General features: G+C 38.4%; 1 protein-coding gene, 1 long non-coding RNA gene and 1 pseudogene across 2 annotated transcripts; 1 reads left to right on the top strand and 2 right to left on the bottom strand.

Annotated features, from left to right (window-relative positions):
* The first annotated feature begins 4,570 nt into the window (after window positions 1-4,570).
* On the top strand, window positions 4,571-6,858 carry LOC117630380. Its single transcript, XM_034363116.1, has 4 exons — window positions 4,571-4,790; window positions 4,882-5,012; window positions 5,131-6,434; window positions 6,516-6,858. The coding sequence occupies exons 1-4, from the start codon at window positions 4,571-4,573 to the stop codon at window positions 6,856-6,858; spliced, it is 1,998 nt and encodes a 665-aa protein (XP_034219007.1).
* A 2,591-nt stretch (window positions 6,859-9,449) lies between these two features.
* On the bottom strand, window positions 9,450-10,164 carry LOC117632795. The gene is made up of 3 exons (XR_004586522.1): window positions 9,957-10,164; window positions 9,732-9,881; window positions 9,450-9,642 (listed from the first exon to the last, which is right to left on the bottom strand). It is a non-coding gene; the product is annotated as an uncharacterized LOC117632795 (long non-coding RNA).
* A 2,572-nt stretch (window positions 10,165-12,736) lies between these two features.
* On the bottom strand, window positions 12,737-13,582 carry LOC117633113 (annotated as a pseudogene).
* Window positions 13,583-14,444: the final 862 nt, after the last annotated feature.

The following is a 14,444-nucleotide window of genomic DNA, read 5'->3' as shown; positions in this document are numbered from 1 at the left end:
TGTGTCAGTTCGTTGTGAACAATACATTTCCTACATTTGAATGACCATACAACTCCAATTTGATTGATTTTTCTTACCTTTAATTATTTATTTATTTATAATAAAGGTGATCTTTAAATGGTAATTTCGTAAATGAACGGTTCTAATTATAATATATGTAAAGTGAAGATTCGTTAATCACACAAAGAAACATAAATATTGCATCTAAAGTATTTTCATTGGGGAAACTACGGAGAGGCAGAACTAAATTTTTTTGGTATTGAGATAGCTTAGAACGATCACACAACATATAGCAACTTGTAGATATATATACAAGGTGAAAATGGAAGCACAACCTAAAACTTGGAAACTTAGACAAAGCACAAGTTAAACAAGAATAAATCACTTGAAAAATCAACCAAGCATAAGCATTTGTAAAAACTTTAGAAACTACCATTCCACACACTAAGGCATGCACACTAACTATGGCCTTCCTCTAGGGACGGGTAGTGTCCGAGGCCTGAAAATTCTCTGCATGGACCTTTTTGGTCCTCCCAGGTGCAGAGACTTTGCTCTCCTTTGCTGTACTGCTTTCTCCTTTCCCTCTAGTTTCGTCTTCCTTCTTCTCCATTTTCTCCTTCTGTCGCTTCTGCATCACATAAACCCCAGCATAGCTAGCCCCAATGGAAGACATGGCTAGAAAACAGAAACCCAACTCAAAAAAAGTGAATTGTTGTGGTGGTATGAGATTTCCAAATTAGAGGAGTATTATTTATAGGGGAATATGTGGTTCTTTTAGCAAGCCATCACTAGCATTTGTATTTCAGAGCTGACTGTTTATGGTATTATCTTAAGAACCAGTGATTAAACTGGTATTATCTTGTTTGTTCCAAGATGGTTAAGAACAGAAATAAAAGGAATAGTGGTGCGCAGACCACATTCTTTCTAACCACAAGAAGCTTAAGTGGATGCAAGTTATACCTATAATTAAATTTAAATGTCGGTTAATTAATTATGATTATAATTAGGATGCCATAAGAAATGGAGGGTGCCTAGTTGGACATTAAATCAATTGAAAGCCATGAGATCATACATAAGACTTAACGGGACAATCGACTTACTCACGTTGAGCCAAAAGTAGGCCAACGGGGTCTAATCCAATGAAAAAGGGCCTTAACTTATAAATAAGTGGTTTCAGGTTCAAATCCCCATGATCCTTTTGTAGTGTGTGTCCCTCCCCTTATAGTTTAGATTATCGCTTGTATTAAAAAGTATTATAAATTGTAGGAATTCAAATATGAATCAAACACAAATAGTATGAGAAATATACATGGGAGTTAATTGGGTCTAGTCTAGTGAAAAATGGCTTTAACTTGCAGACCAATGGTCTCATATTCGAATCCCCACAGTGTTAAGATTTCAGAGGGATGGACCCTTGACCCACTACTAGCAATATTGATATTGTCCTCAACTTAACCACATGTTTAGTAGGTGTGAGGTTTTATACAAAAGGCCTCGATTTTATTAGAAATGAACCCATTCATTATATGAGACTTTCTATTTTGTTAAGTTTTCGATGTAGTATTGTGTGTATTTTTCAACACTTCTCCTCACGTGGGACCACTTTTTATTGGGCCACACGTGTAACAAATTCCACATCGGTCATCTTTATTATTTTTTTTTATCATTTTTATTTTTTTAAAATTTGAAATTTTATAATTATAAATATATTTATTTTCAATTTGGGGTTTGTTTGATTTAGGTTTAATTGGGCCCAGTCAAATGACCCGCTTAGCAACATCGATATTATCCCTAATTTAACCAACTGTTTAGCAAGTATGAGGTTTTATACAAAAAGTCTTGATTTTATTGGAGTGGACCCATTCATTATATGAGACTTTCTATTTTGTTAATTTTCCTATGTGGGACTGTGTGTATTCTTCAACACATAGCACATTGATAGTGTGTGTGAGAAACCTCATCTTCCTTGTAGTTTAAACTATCGCTTGTATTAAAAAAATATATATACATAGAAAGGAAATAGACACTAGATTTAACATGAAAATCTCTCCAATATGAAGTGAAAAAACATGGGACAATTTCCGAAAGCACTTCCACTAATGAAAATGAGATTACAAGTACTAATCTCTCTCTAAATCTTTAGCGGATGACTCAAGAGCACAAACTCTTCTTTAATGAACTTTCTCTCTCTTACATTAAGTGGATGCATGTTATACCTCTAATTAAATTTAAATGTCGGTTAATTAATTATAAATTATAATTAGGATGACAAGTTGGCAAAGCCACTAGTGCTGCCACAAACATGCCATATCAGCTGTGTGCTCATGTTGGGGAAGAAATGGAGGCTGCCTATAGTTGGACATTAAATCTAATGAAGGGTTATCGTAGCTGCCTGAAAGTCATGAGATCATACATAATACCAACGGGCCAATCGACTTAATATGGAATTACGTTCTCAATTACACTATTACTAATGTTGAGCCAAAAGCATATGCTTAAGTGTAAATCATAGGTCAACGAGGTTTAGAGACCAGTGAAAAAGGACCTTGTAGTGTGTGCCCCTCTCCTTATAGGTTAGACTATCGCTTGTATTAAAAAAATTATAAATCGTAGGAATTCAAATACGAATTGAACACAAGTAGTATGAGAAATATAGAGGGGAGCCAACGGGGTCTAGCCTAGTGAAAAATGGCCTTAACTTGCAAACTAGTGGTCTCAAGTTCGAACTCCCATAGGACCTTGATAGTGTGTGTGAGAAACCCCCTCTCCTTTCTAATTTAAACCATCACTTGTATTAAAAAATTTATACATAGAAAGGAAATAGACACTAAATTTAATGCGAAAATCCCTCCAATATGAAGCGAAAAACCATGGGACAAATTCCGAAAATACTTCGATTAATGAAAATGAGATTACAAGTACTAATCTCTCTCTAAATCTTTAGAGGATGACTCAAGAGCACAAACTCTTCTTTAATGAACTTTCTCTTTTACACTAAGAGGAATGACCACGCCCCACACAAAAAAACCACATGTTATCCCTAATTATACAGCCAGCATTCTTCTAGAGAAGAGAAGAGGAAGGAAATAAACAATCAATACATAATTGAGGTTGCTCATAACACCAATGGCGCGAATTCATTTTTATTTGGCCTCATCCAGAAAAAAACAGAATCTGTATCAACATAGTTTGTTTACATGACTAGTTTATAGTACTAGTCATCTAAGCCAAGTTTTCCAACACGAACTTTATAATCTCAGTGGTTAGAGCCTTAATAGCAATCATATACCTCTAGACTTGTTTTTGCAATTCCATGTTCTGATGGTATTCAGTGGGATGGTAATCATGGCTGTATATCTTTTTTCCAACAAGCCATTACTTGATAGATATTGTCGTGACAGACTACAAAAGTGAACTCATAACAAGGGACAAAATAGAAAAAGAATGTCATACACCCGCCTAGAGCATATCCAAAAGGAATTTGGAGATGTTAAATTGCCACCAAGATATGAAATGGTAAAAGTTGAAGGAAAAAATTATTTAGTAACTTTAACCGAATAGTCAAATCTTATATGGATTTGAAGGCTAGAAGAAATATGTCAAAAATAACATCTCATCAAGTGTGATGTCAAATATTATTGGGAAATAGCTTAAAATGACACCCATTTCATAATTTTAACTAAAAATACCACCCCTTCCCAATTTTTGTACAACTATAACCTATAAATATAAAATTATTGTACACTTATTGCTGATTTTTCACAAGTTCAGAAATTTGTTCTCTTAGCTCACACAGCTCTCTCTCTCTGGCACAACTCTCTTTCTCTTTGGTATCTGTCTATCACAGCTCTCTGGGTCTCTCTTGGCTCTCTCTATCTTGGCTCTCTCTCTCTCTAGCACAACTCTCTGTCTCTGTCTTTGCTCTCTTTCTCATAGCGCAGCCGTTTATCTCTGTAGCTTCGTTATCTCTTTCTCCCCTATTCGATCTGTTGCTCTCTGTTTGGAATTGCGAACCCTTCCCTTTAGCTATGTCTTCTGAATAGCTGCTTGCAACCTTGAAGCTCTAGTGGATTGCCGACCCCGAAAAGGTAGTGTTGATGGTTATTTTGTTAATATCAGTGGGATTATGTGAAATGAGTTATAGTTTGATTGTTTGGGTTTGTGTTAAATTCGTTTTGGCTTTAATGTCTTTGGGTTAGGTTTTGTTGAATATTCATGCTCATTCATCTGGTTTTGTACCAATTCCATTTAGATTGGTCTGGATATGTGAATCTTGAAACTTGGGATTTTCCATTTGATGTAGTAGATCTGTATAGTGTGATTCTGATGTGTTACTAGTGTACTGTGGTTGTGTTCCTCTTATTTTACAGTCGTATTGCTGTTATATTGCTATTATAGTGCCTCTATATTGCTTCTATATTGCCATTATATTGTGGTTCTATTGCTATTGTAGTGCATGGTTATTGTGGTTATATTATTGTGTTAATGAAATGTTGTTTTGTCATGGTCAGAAATGGAGACAATTGTTATTCTCGTGTGCTACAATGGAAAATGGGTCACCTCAAAGAAGATGTGCAAATACGAAGGGGGTGACTCAAAAGGCTTAATAGTTCCACGGACCATCAAATTTGCTGAACTGTTGGACCGTGTGCATCAGATTGGTAATACAAACATAAGGGAAGACAAGATTTGCTTAAAATTCTCAGTTTTGGTGGCCTCGAATGAGTGGAAGCACATAAAGATTGAGGACGATGATGATGTCAATTTTTTTTATGAAGTACAATTCCGAGGTAACACCTTCAAAACTAGCTCCCTTACTCGTGAGTATAGAAGATAAAGGACTGACAAATGATGTAGTTCATAGTATGCATATCACAACAGATAGTAGTCGGATGGGTCATTCTTCAGTTGCCATTGTTGAAAGCAATGAAGTAACTTTGAATAATACAAATGTCACTGATTTGGGAGGTGAAGTAGGGACAGATTTTATGGATATGATTGATTTTAGCGAGGTGGAGGAGATGCATGGTGGTGATAATGGTACTGAAAGAAATGAAGTGTCAGTGTACTCTGCCCCCCCTAATTTGGGGTGCTTGAACACAGCTGCCCAGTTGCCAAAAATGCGTTTAGGAGGAGAATCTGAACCCACTCGTCAACATTATTGGAGTCAAATGGGTGAAAAAAAATCGGTATAATGCAGTCGGTGTAAAAGATGAAGAAGCATATTTGGACAGCGGGTTTTCACGAAGCGATTGGAAACCGAAAATTACAGTTGGGCAAATTTTCTCTAGTAAGAAAGCATTGTTGACGGAGTTACGGTTGACGGCATTAATAGGCCACTTTGAATTTAAGGTGCAATTCTCTTGCACTAAGAGGTTGCTTGTGGTTTGTTGTCAACGTCCATGCCCATGGCGGGTCCGAGGATCGAGAATTGGAGAATACAGCTTCATGATTGTGAGGTGTACAACTGTCCATGAATGTGATTTGAGGTTTGTAAGTGACAAGCATCGTCAAGCAACCGCAGCACTTGTAGCCACTTCACTTAAAAGGAAGTTGAAGGATTGTCGGACAATATACACACCAAGTGACATTATGAGAGATGTGAAACACAACTTTGGTTGCACCATCCATTATTCAAAAGCTTGGAAAGCAAGGGAGTTAGCTCTATTGTCCATTAGAGGATCAGCAGAGGAGGCATATTATATCCTTCCAGCTTATTGCTATGAATTGGAGCGTATGAATCCCGGCACAAAAACAGACATCCGAACTGATGAGAACAATCACTTTGTGTATTTATTTATGGCGTTTGGCGCATGTATTAGAGGGTTCCGTTCTTCCATGCGCCCAGTTATAGCCGTGGATGCCACTCATTTAAAATCCAAGTACAAGGGTGTTATGTTTGTAGCAAATGCATTCGATGGTAATCGAAATATATATCCTCTTTCTTTTGGGATCGGGGATTTGGAGACGGATGCATCATGGCATTGGTTTTTCACTAAACTTCATGAAGCCATTGGTGAGTGTCCCAATCTTGTTATTATTTCTGATCGCAATGTTAGCATAGAGAATGTGTGGAACAAAATTTTTCCAACTGCACAACATGGCATATGCTTTTATCATATGAAGGGGAACATGAAACGCACTTTCAAGTTGAAAAAGCGTGATCACATACTTATGCACTTTGAGAAGGCTGCGAAATCTTATTCCATTGCTGAATTTGATTGTCATTTTCGCAAGATCAAGCGAAAGGAACATGTTGCTCAATATCTTGAAGAGGCAGGGTTACATAAGTGGTCTAGAGCTCACATGGATGGACGCCGCTACAATGTAATGACAACAAATATTGAGGAGTCAATCAACTCAGTCCTTAGGTTTGCAAGAATGCTGCCAGTGGTTCATTTGATAGGGGAAATTGTTAATCTCCTTGTGAAATGGTTCACCGAACGTCGTGAGTTGGCTTTGAATTGCACAACAACATTGTGCCCCAATTTTTGAGAGAAGAAGTTGAGGAACAGGTTGGAGGATGCTGCAAGGATGAATGTGGTTAAAGTTAATAATGCACAGTATAATATTTTGGACGGTGATATGGACGGCCTCGTAGATTTGACGAACAACAGTTGTAGTTGTAGAAAGTTTCAGCTTGAGCAGCTACCTTGCAAGCATGTAGTTGCAGTTTGTCGCTTCTTGAAAGTAAGTGTATATGCAAAGGCTTCTCGGTATTACACTCGGAAAACCTGGATGGATGCTTATTCGGATAGCATCTACCCGGTACAACCTCACGGAATGTGGGATACTCCTGAAGATGTTCGAAGTCGAGTTGTGCTGCCTCCCATGGCAAGGGTCATGCCAGGCAGATGAAAGAAGTTAAGAATTCCCTCGCAAGGAGAGGGCAGCATTAGAAGAAAGTGCTCAAGGTGCGTTTCCGCAGGCCACAATAAAAGCACCTGTAAAAACAATATTCCATTGCGCAATGTATCTTAGACAATAAGATTTGTGTTGCTTTGGTAGGTGAACTCACCTTTTATTTGTGGTGGGTTTCGTGTTATGTTGAATGGGAATTCTTTTAAATTTGCATTATTTGGGTTGCATTGCTACAGCATGCTGATTTGGGTTGCATTGCTACAGCATGCTGTATTGCTGACAGATTGCTATTATATTGACCTTTTATTGTACTGGTATTGCTTCCAGATTGCAATTATAATTTGAGTGCGAAATTAAAGGGACTGGAATGTAATTCCAAATGGATCCAAAACATTAAAGTTCTTAGAATTCCTATATTACACAGTTACTGTGATACTCCGACTATACCTTCTTTTTTTATTACAAATTCGGCCGATGCATAGGCCAGATGTGGGGCAAATACAAGGTGAAATGTCCTATGTGTTTGACTACATATACTTGTTGAAGGAGCATTACGAATGTCAACCTCAATAGATTGCTCATGTCTTGCCAAGAACACTCTTGAATTTATGCAATGTGCCCAAGCCAGTCCCAAAGCTGGACTCACCCGTCTGCCTGATTTGTCCAGGGACTCCAAGTTTCCCAACCTCACCCCATTCACTCCATGATGTGGCCCAATAAAATCCACCACTTGGTTGGTGACAACCACCGCCAACCCAAACTTATTTGCTAAACCCTTCAATGTCCCAGATATGTTGAAGAACATTTCAGACCGCCGTTTCAAATCTGCCGGTGTTGTCTGATACTGTGATCAGAACAATGCAGCAATGGAATCAATGACAATGAGTTTCACAAGTAGGCGGGTGTGATCAATGGCAATAAATGGTTCTATGTCTCCAAGGACATGGATGAGTTCTTGAACCACTCTCCCCTACTAATTCTGTTATGGAGTTGTAGGGTATCCCACCCCCCAAGCAGTGATCTAGTATTGGGCATCCAATGGATAATTTAGGGGTTGAAAGAGGAAGGAGCATGAGGTTTTGGGGTGTCATGTTTGTGTAATTTAGGGGGGGATGTGATGGTGCTACAAGGCATGCATTATATATATATATATATAGAGTTCATTTTGAAGGTCTGTACTGTAGGCCATCTGTCTTTTAAGGAATGTTTAATTCATCCTTTTTCCAGGTTGTAATTACTTTTTTGTTTATTTATTAGTATTTTTTTGGACCATATAATTTAAAACATATTCTGATGCAGTACGTCCTGTACTAGGATCATATTGTAACTCTATCACCACTCTATTGTACACTTATTGACAAAATATTGCCACTATATGCATGTTTTCTGTTATGGAGTTGCAGGGTATCCCACCCCTCGAACTTGCAACGGTTACTTTTGTAGTCATCTCATAAATCTGACTTTGTTGATGACAAAAATACACATGTATATTAAAGCAAACTCTACATTCTCTCATTAGTCTATGACTACATAGTAGAATAGGATGAAGATTGGAATTCAAAGGTAAAGAATCGTAACCTTATATCGCTTTTCCAGGCAGTGCAAAACTCTATTACTGCCTTCACATCTTCAATGGGCAAGGATTTTGATGGATCAAAACATGGCGGGGTTGCAGTCGCAGCCGACACACTCATCGTCCTCTTCTTCCTCAAAGGATCAGTAAATGGGCTCAACAATGTCTGCGCCGGGCGCTTCTGTCTGCACCCTTTACCTTCCACTTCTTTTTTTTTCAACACTTGAACTACCTTCTTCATCACCAGCCATAGTAACTGTGGGTAGACTTGGAGGATTCATCAAACCTCCCGATGGCATACTCTTAGTGATTTTCCAATCTTCTAACAGCTTCATGACTCTTTGGCAGATTTCGTCACACCCGGCCACATCTTCCGGGGTAGGCAGCTTCTCGGATTGTGCCTGCTCAGCTACTTCATGCACTTCTAAGTGAGGAACTGAAGCGGCCATTTTTGCCTCTCCAACTACCATGGCTGCGAAAGGTTCGGCTCCATCACCGGGGACTTGTGTTTCCATTACTGCCGGTTCTGTAGGCGGACTAACATAGGCATGTAATGGCGACAAGTCATTGTTGCCTCCTTCATTCATATGAGGACTACCGAGGTCCTCATGTCCTTCCCCACCTTCATTCACCCCACCATTTTGTTTTTTCAGCTGCTCTATCTCCAACTTAAAATAATGCTCCATTGAAGCCAGGGTGTTGCGGAAATCCTCCACACACTTTTTTTTTTTTCGAACTCTTTTTCAGCTTTCATTGACTCCTTCCGTACCTTGTCTTCCAACTGATGCACTCTGTCGCGAAGCGCTCGATTTGATAGGGCAACTTTGGCCAATTCATCCTTTGTCCTTTCAAAGTCACGCTTCAAAGTGCGTAACTCTCTGGACGTGACTGTACCCTGCATTAAGTTATAATGCATGTGTTACTATGCAGGCCAAAAAATATTGCAACAATACAGCAGTTATTTTCCTATTGTATTATGACGTATATCTTCGAAAAAATGTAATGCTTGCCTTAGAAGACGACGGAAGGCTTGCAGTTTCGTCAATGTCCTTATCTTTTTCTTCTACAGAGGCAGAAGTGCCGGTTTTTTGTTCAGCGTCATCGCCCAACAAGTCAACAAGTTCTTCAGTGTTGTCAGCACTGTCACCCCAAGTCCAATACGGCTGCTGCTTGTCCATTACAGATGGCCGGAGAAGCTGCACATCAACCTGCAATTTACACATACAATATACATATCAGTAAAGTAATTATATTATATTTTCATATCCCTAACATTATCATTAAAAACTGAACTAACCTCACGGTTCTCGAATACTTGGCTCATTAGCTCATAAAAACGCGGCGAACTATTGCTCCTCCAATGTAGTAAACGAGGGATGTACGCATTATCTTCGTGCACCACCAAATGTAGTGCAGCCAACGCTGGAAATACCTCATACGCCCAAATCTGGTTTGAGGAATAAAAGGTCAGTCATTGTAAACAAATGCAATTTAACTTCAACATCAATGGACATTTGCTCACCTGAAGTGCATAGGCAAAACCTTTGAGGTGGTACTCTCTTGGTCTACCGGTTGCCGTTGTTGTTGGTTTCTTTCCAGATTTTTTTTGTTTTTGCAGTTTTTGTGGGCACTTTCACTCGCTGGTAATCTGCACAAAGTGCCCTCAGCAGTGACGCATTTGTCTTCGCATAAGACACAGCACCCCATGGATACTTCCCAAACTCTTCAAGGTCTTCCGCCAACTTCAAATATCGCATGTCAATGTGGACATGTTTTTCACTGCCCAACAACACAAACATAGCAGAGTATACAAATCTGAGCTTCAATACATCGTCCGCATCAACGCATTCGAGGAAGGCCTTTTATAATTCCAAAAGGTTGACAGTTTTATTATTGCCAAAGTACTTCCTTTTCAATGAGCAGTTCTCATTAGTGGGAATCGGAATAAAGGGAAGGTTTCCAAACCTTAGCCCTGTCACGATGCAAAATTGCCGCACCGTGAATTGGATCACCTTATTGCTAACGATGAATTTGATCCCGTTCAGTTGGGAAACTGTCTTTGGATCAGCTTTCCGCAGCAGCAAGCCGTGGACAATTGGCGAAGTCCACTTGAGGTCCTCAATTAGTAGGAGATGCCCAAAACAACTCTCTTCAAACCTTTGTAGCTGTTGTTCACTTAATTTCTCCTTTATCGTACTGATTGCAGTCTTTGTATGGGATAGGGACAATGCTTTTCCTTGGAACTTTTCTTCCTCTGTAATCATCAACTTAATTTGAGCAACCATATTTCCCTACATGCCAATATTATAAAAAAAATTCAGTCCGTTTCAATCTAGATAATAACAAGCAATAAAACAATCAGCACTATCAACAGCCTATTATAGGATATTAAGTGAAAAATAAACAAAAAATACAGAGCATAAACAAAACAACAGCTATTTACAACTGAACTACTAATTCAATAGCTCAAAGCCACGTCTCAAGACACCCAGTACTCTACCACTCCTGCATAATATAATATCTAAAGACACATCTCAACACACAAGCCTAATTGAGAACAATTCAAGACTAACGATAGAAATCTATCTGACTAGAAAGAGTTTTAAAAAACAACAAGACATCGGGAAACAATTTATTCACTTCAAGGTATAATGTAATGGAACATCCTATGAATTAGTGGCAACCACAATACTGTCTCTACTATGGCCCTCCTTTCAAATGTAAGAAAATGAAAGAAATTGGCACCATCCCTTCAGTTTTTTCTTAACAAAATATCAAAGATAAATTCATAAATAAACCATCAAAACTGTATAAAATGTTTGTAAGACATGTACAATTACAAAATTATAAGTTCTCCTCAGAAACAGAGTTCTCTAAGTATCCATACACAAACAAGAAAAGCAAAAGCTTAAACAGTTAGCTTATAGCAAAATCAATGTCCCCATTTCTCTAAACCACACCTGCTGGTGGTAGGTTCCCATCTTCACTCATTTCCCGCTTTCTTTTAAGCACACAATGATCAAGCACAAAACAGCAAACTTTTAAAGAACTCATATTACACCACATATGGTTCTAAAGAAAACTCATCCATATCCAATATGCAAGCCCTAAACTTAGTAAACAAAGTTATAAAAAAAATATGTCGAATTAACAAGCATTATTCTCAAACAAAAAGTATGATATGGTTGGGAGTTTACAAGTTCAAAATGATATACACAGGTTAATTGTCTTACACTTTAGATATCATCTTCAACAAACAAAATAGATACCAATTAGACTTGTAAGAAGGTTAAATGCAATGGTCATAAAGACTCATACTAAGCCACCAAATACCAATCAATAACTGCTACAAAAACCATAATAAAACCATAATAAAACTAAAAATACAACAGCACTAAAATGCCAACACAACATCACTACATTAGCAATACACTAGCAAAAAAACACAATACGACAGCAATAGCAACAGCAACAGCAACAGCAACACAACAGCAGTGAAAGCATCAGTCCACAAAGAACAAACCCATTCACTGTTTGAAACAAGGAATCATCATACTAAGATCATTTCAGAGAAACCCCAAAACCAATTTCGATGAAACCCCTAAACCAATTTCAGAGAAACCCCTAAACCTTCAACCAATTTCGAACAAACCCCTAAACTAATTTCAGAGAAACCCCTAAACCTTCAACCAATTTCAAACAAACCCCTCAACCAATTTCAGAGAAATGCATAAACCCTAAACCAACTTCAGAGAAACCCTTAAACTGTAAGAAAATGCCGATGAACAGTACCTGTCGCTGGGAGAGGAAGAGAGAAGAGAGAGTCGGAGCTAAGCAATGAGAGATTGAGAGCTGAACGACCAGAGATTGAGAGCTGAGCGACGAGAGATGAGAGAGTCAGAGCAAAGCCACAGGAGAGTGAAGAGAAACAGAGCGGAGCCAAGAGAGAGAGCCGAGAGAGAACTTCAGCAAAATAGAGAGAATAAAATTTCAGCAAAAGTGATATGTGTGCAATAAGGGGACAATAAATATATATAGCAAAAGGATATAGTGTCAAATTACTCAAATGGTCCTCAAACTTGTACTCGATTCACATTTTGGTCCCTAAATTAAATTATTAGTCCAAATGGTATATAAACTCTATTTTAATCGCTCATTTGATCCAACCGTTACATTTTCTGTTAAATGTAACCAAATTTTAGAGGCAAATACGACTTCTCATAATTAACAAATAAAATAGGGTTAAAATAAATACAAAATTAGAAAATAATTGAAGAAAAAAAGAAGAAAAAAAAGGTGTTTGGTCCCTTTGACGTCTCTTCGTCTTTCAATAGAACCCATTTCTCTGGAGAACTCCAACACCCCATTCTCAAATTGCCTCCCATTATTAACCCATATGAGTAAACCCCTCCTCCAATCCCCTCTCCCTCATCCCCACCACTAGTAAACAAAGACCCATTTCTTGAGCCTGGCAAGCTGTATCCATGTGGCAAGGACTAAAGCAATTCCCTGAACAATGGTGGCTGTGGAACAGGTTCAAACGGAAAAGTGGGTCATAGAGAACCGAACTCGCTGTCCCTGTCGGGGTGTCAATCCCACCATGGGCATCTCCAAGGAACCCCAAAGAGTTTGGAAAATTTGAGCTTTTCGGGTTGGGGTTTGTGAAGGTAATGGACGAGTTTTGGTGAACAGAGGAGGGTAAGCATCTAGGTAAGCTGAAAAGGTTGAGAAGGTCAGGTGTAGGTGGGTATGCACCATTAGCACCATCTTGCAATTGTTGCTACATGTGATCATGGACACCATGAATATTGTCACAATTGGTTTGTTGCTCAAAGGAAACCAAATGGCTGCTGTTGTTGTTCTGGTCAGTATTGGTGCTATATGGATTGAACCCAATTCATTTTGGAGCTCAATTTCCATGGCAGCATGATGATCTTGTTGATGAGGGTAGGAGAGCTCTTCCATGGAGAGTCTCAAGTTTTCTGCAACAACAAAGTTGTTGTTGTTGTTGTTGTGGGTTTCTGAGGGAGAAGGCATGAGAACTTGTGGTGGAGGTGGTGGGGTAAGAGGGTTGAGGTTGAGGACACTTTCTACTGATTCTGGCATGGAGTTTTGGTCAAAGTTGCAGCCTACTGTATCTTCATACATTTTTGGACCAGTCTTTAATTTGTCTTTTGGAGCCTTTTGCCTTTTATGGGTCTGTTTTGTCTCTCTACAGCATTTTCACATAAATGGGGCCTGGGATGGAGGGTGGTTGTTGGATGGATTTGGGTGGAGAGTGGTTGTGGGATGGGTTAGGGGGTTTAGAGCTTGAGGGTGGTGGCCATGGGGGAATAGGAAGAGAGGGAGAGAGAGTGAGGGAGAGTTTTTATTTATTTTTTAGTATTTATTTATTTTTAACGTACAAAATGACCAATTTGCCCTCACATTTAACAGCAACATTGACATAAAGTAACGGTTGATGAGCGATTAACATAGAGTTTATGTACCATTTGGACTAATAATTTAATTTAGGGACCAAAATGTAAATCGAGTACAAGTTTGAGGACCATTTGAGTAATTTACCCTATATTTATTCTCTTTTATAGATTTATTGATCGTATTAAAAAATATAATAAAATAATATGAAATCTAGGATTTCGGTTGAAGTTCAAAGTTTTACTAAATTTTAAATTGCCATGTAAGTTATTAAATTCAAATTAAACATTTTGCATGAAGGAAGATGCTCTTTGCAGCACTACAAAATGAGTCATTTACGGCGGATAGAAAACGTCGTATAAGGCACCAACACCGTCGGTAAAACCCATATGTGACGGCATTGCGATGGAACTTCATGTCGCAACAACTTCAGAAACTCACAGAGAAAAGCCTCTTCCACTTTTTCTTGTAATAGATATACAAATTGAGAACAAGCATAACCTAAAACTTGGAAGCTTATAAAACCTAAATGTTTAGAGAATTAATTACAATTACAATAGTACACAGAAATAACCAGCAACAGTAGTGTAAA

The sequence above is a fragment of the Prunus dulcis genome, chromosome 6 (genome assembly GCF_902201215.1).
Source record: "Prunus dulcis chromosome 6, ALMONDv2, whole genome shotgun sequence".
Taxonomy (NCBI): Eukaryota; Viridiplantae; Streptophyta; class Magnoliopsida; order Rosales; family Rosaceae; genus Prunus; species Prunus dulcis.
This window is presented reverse-complemented; position numbering and strand designations above follow the sequence as displayed.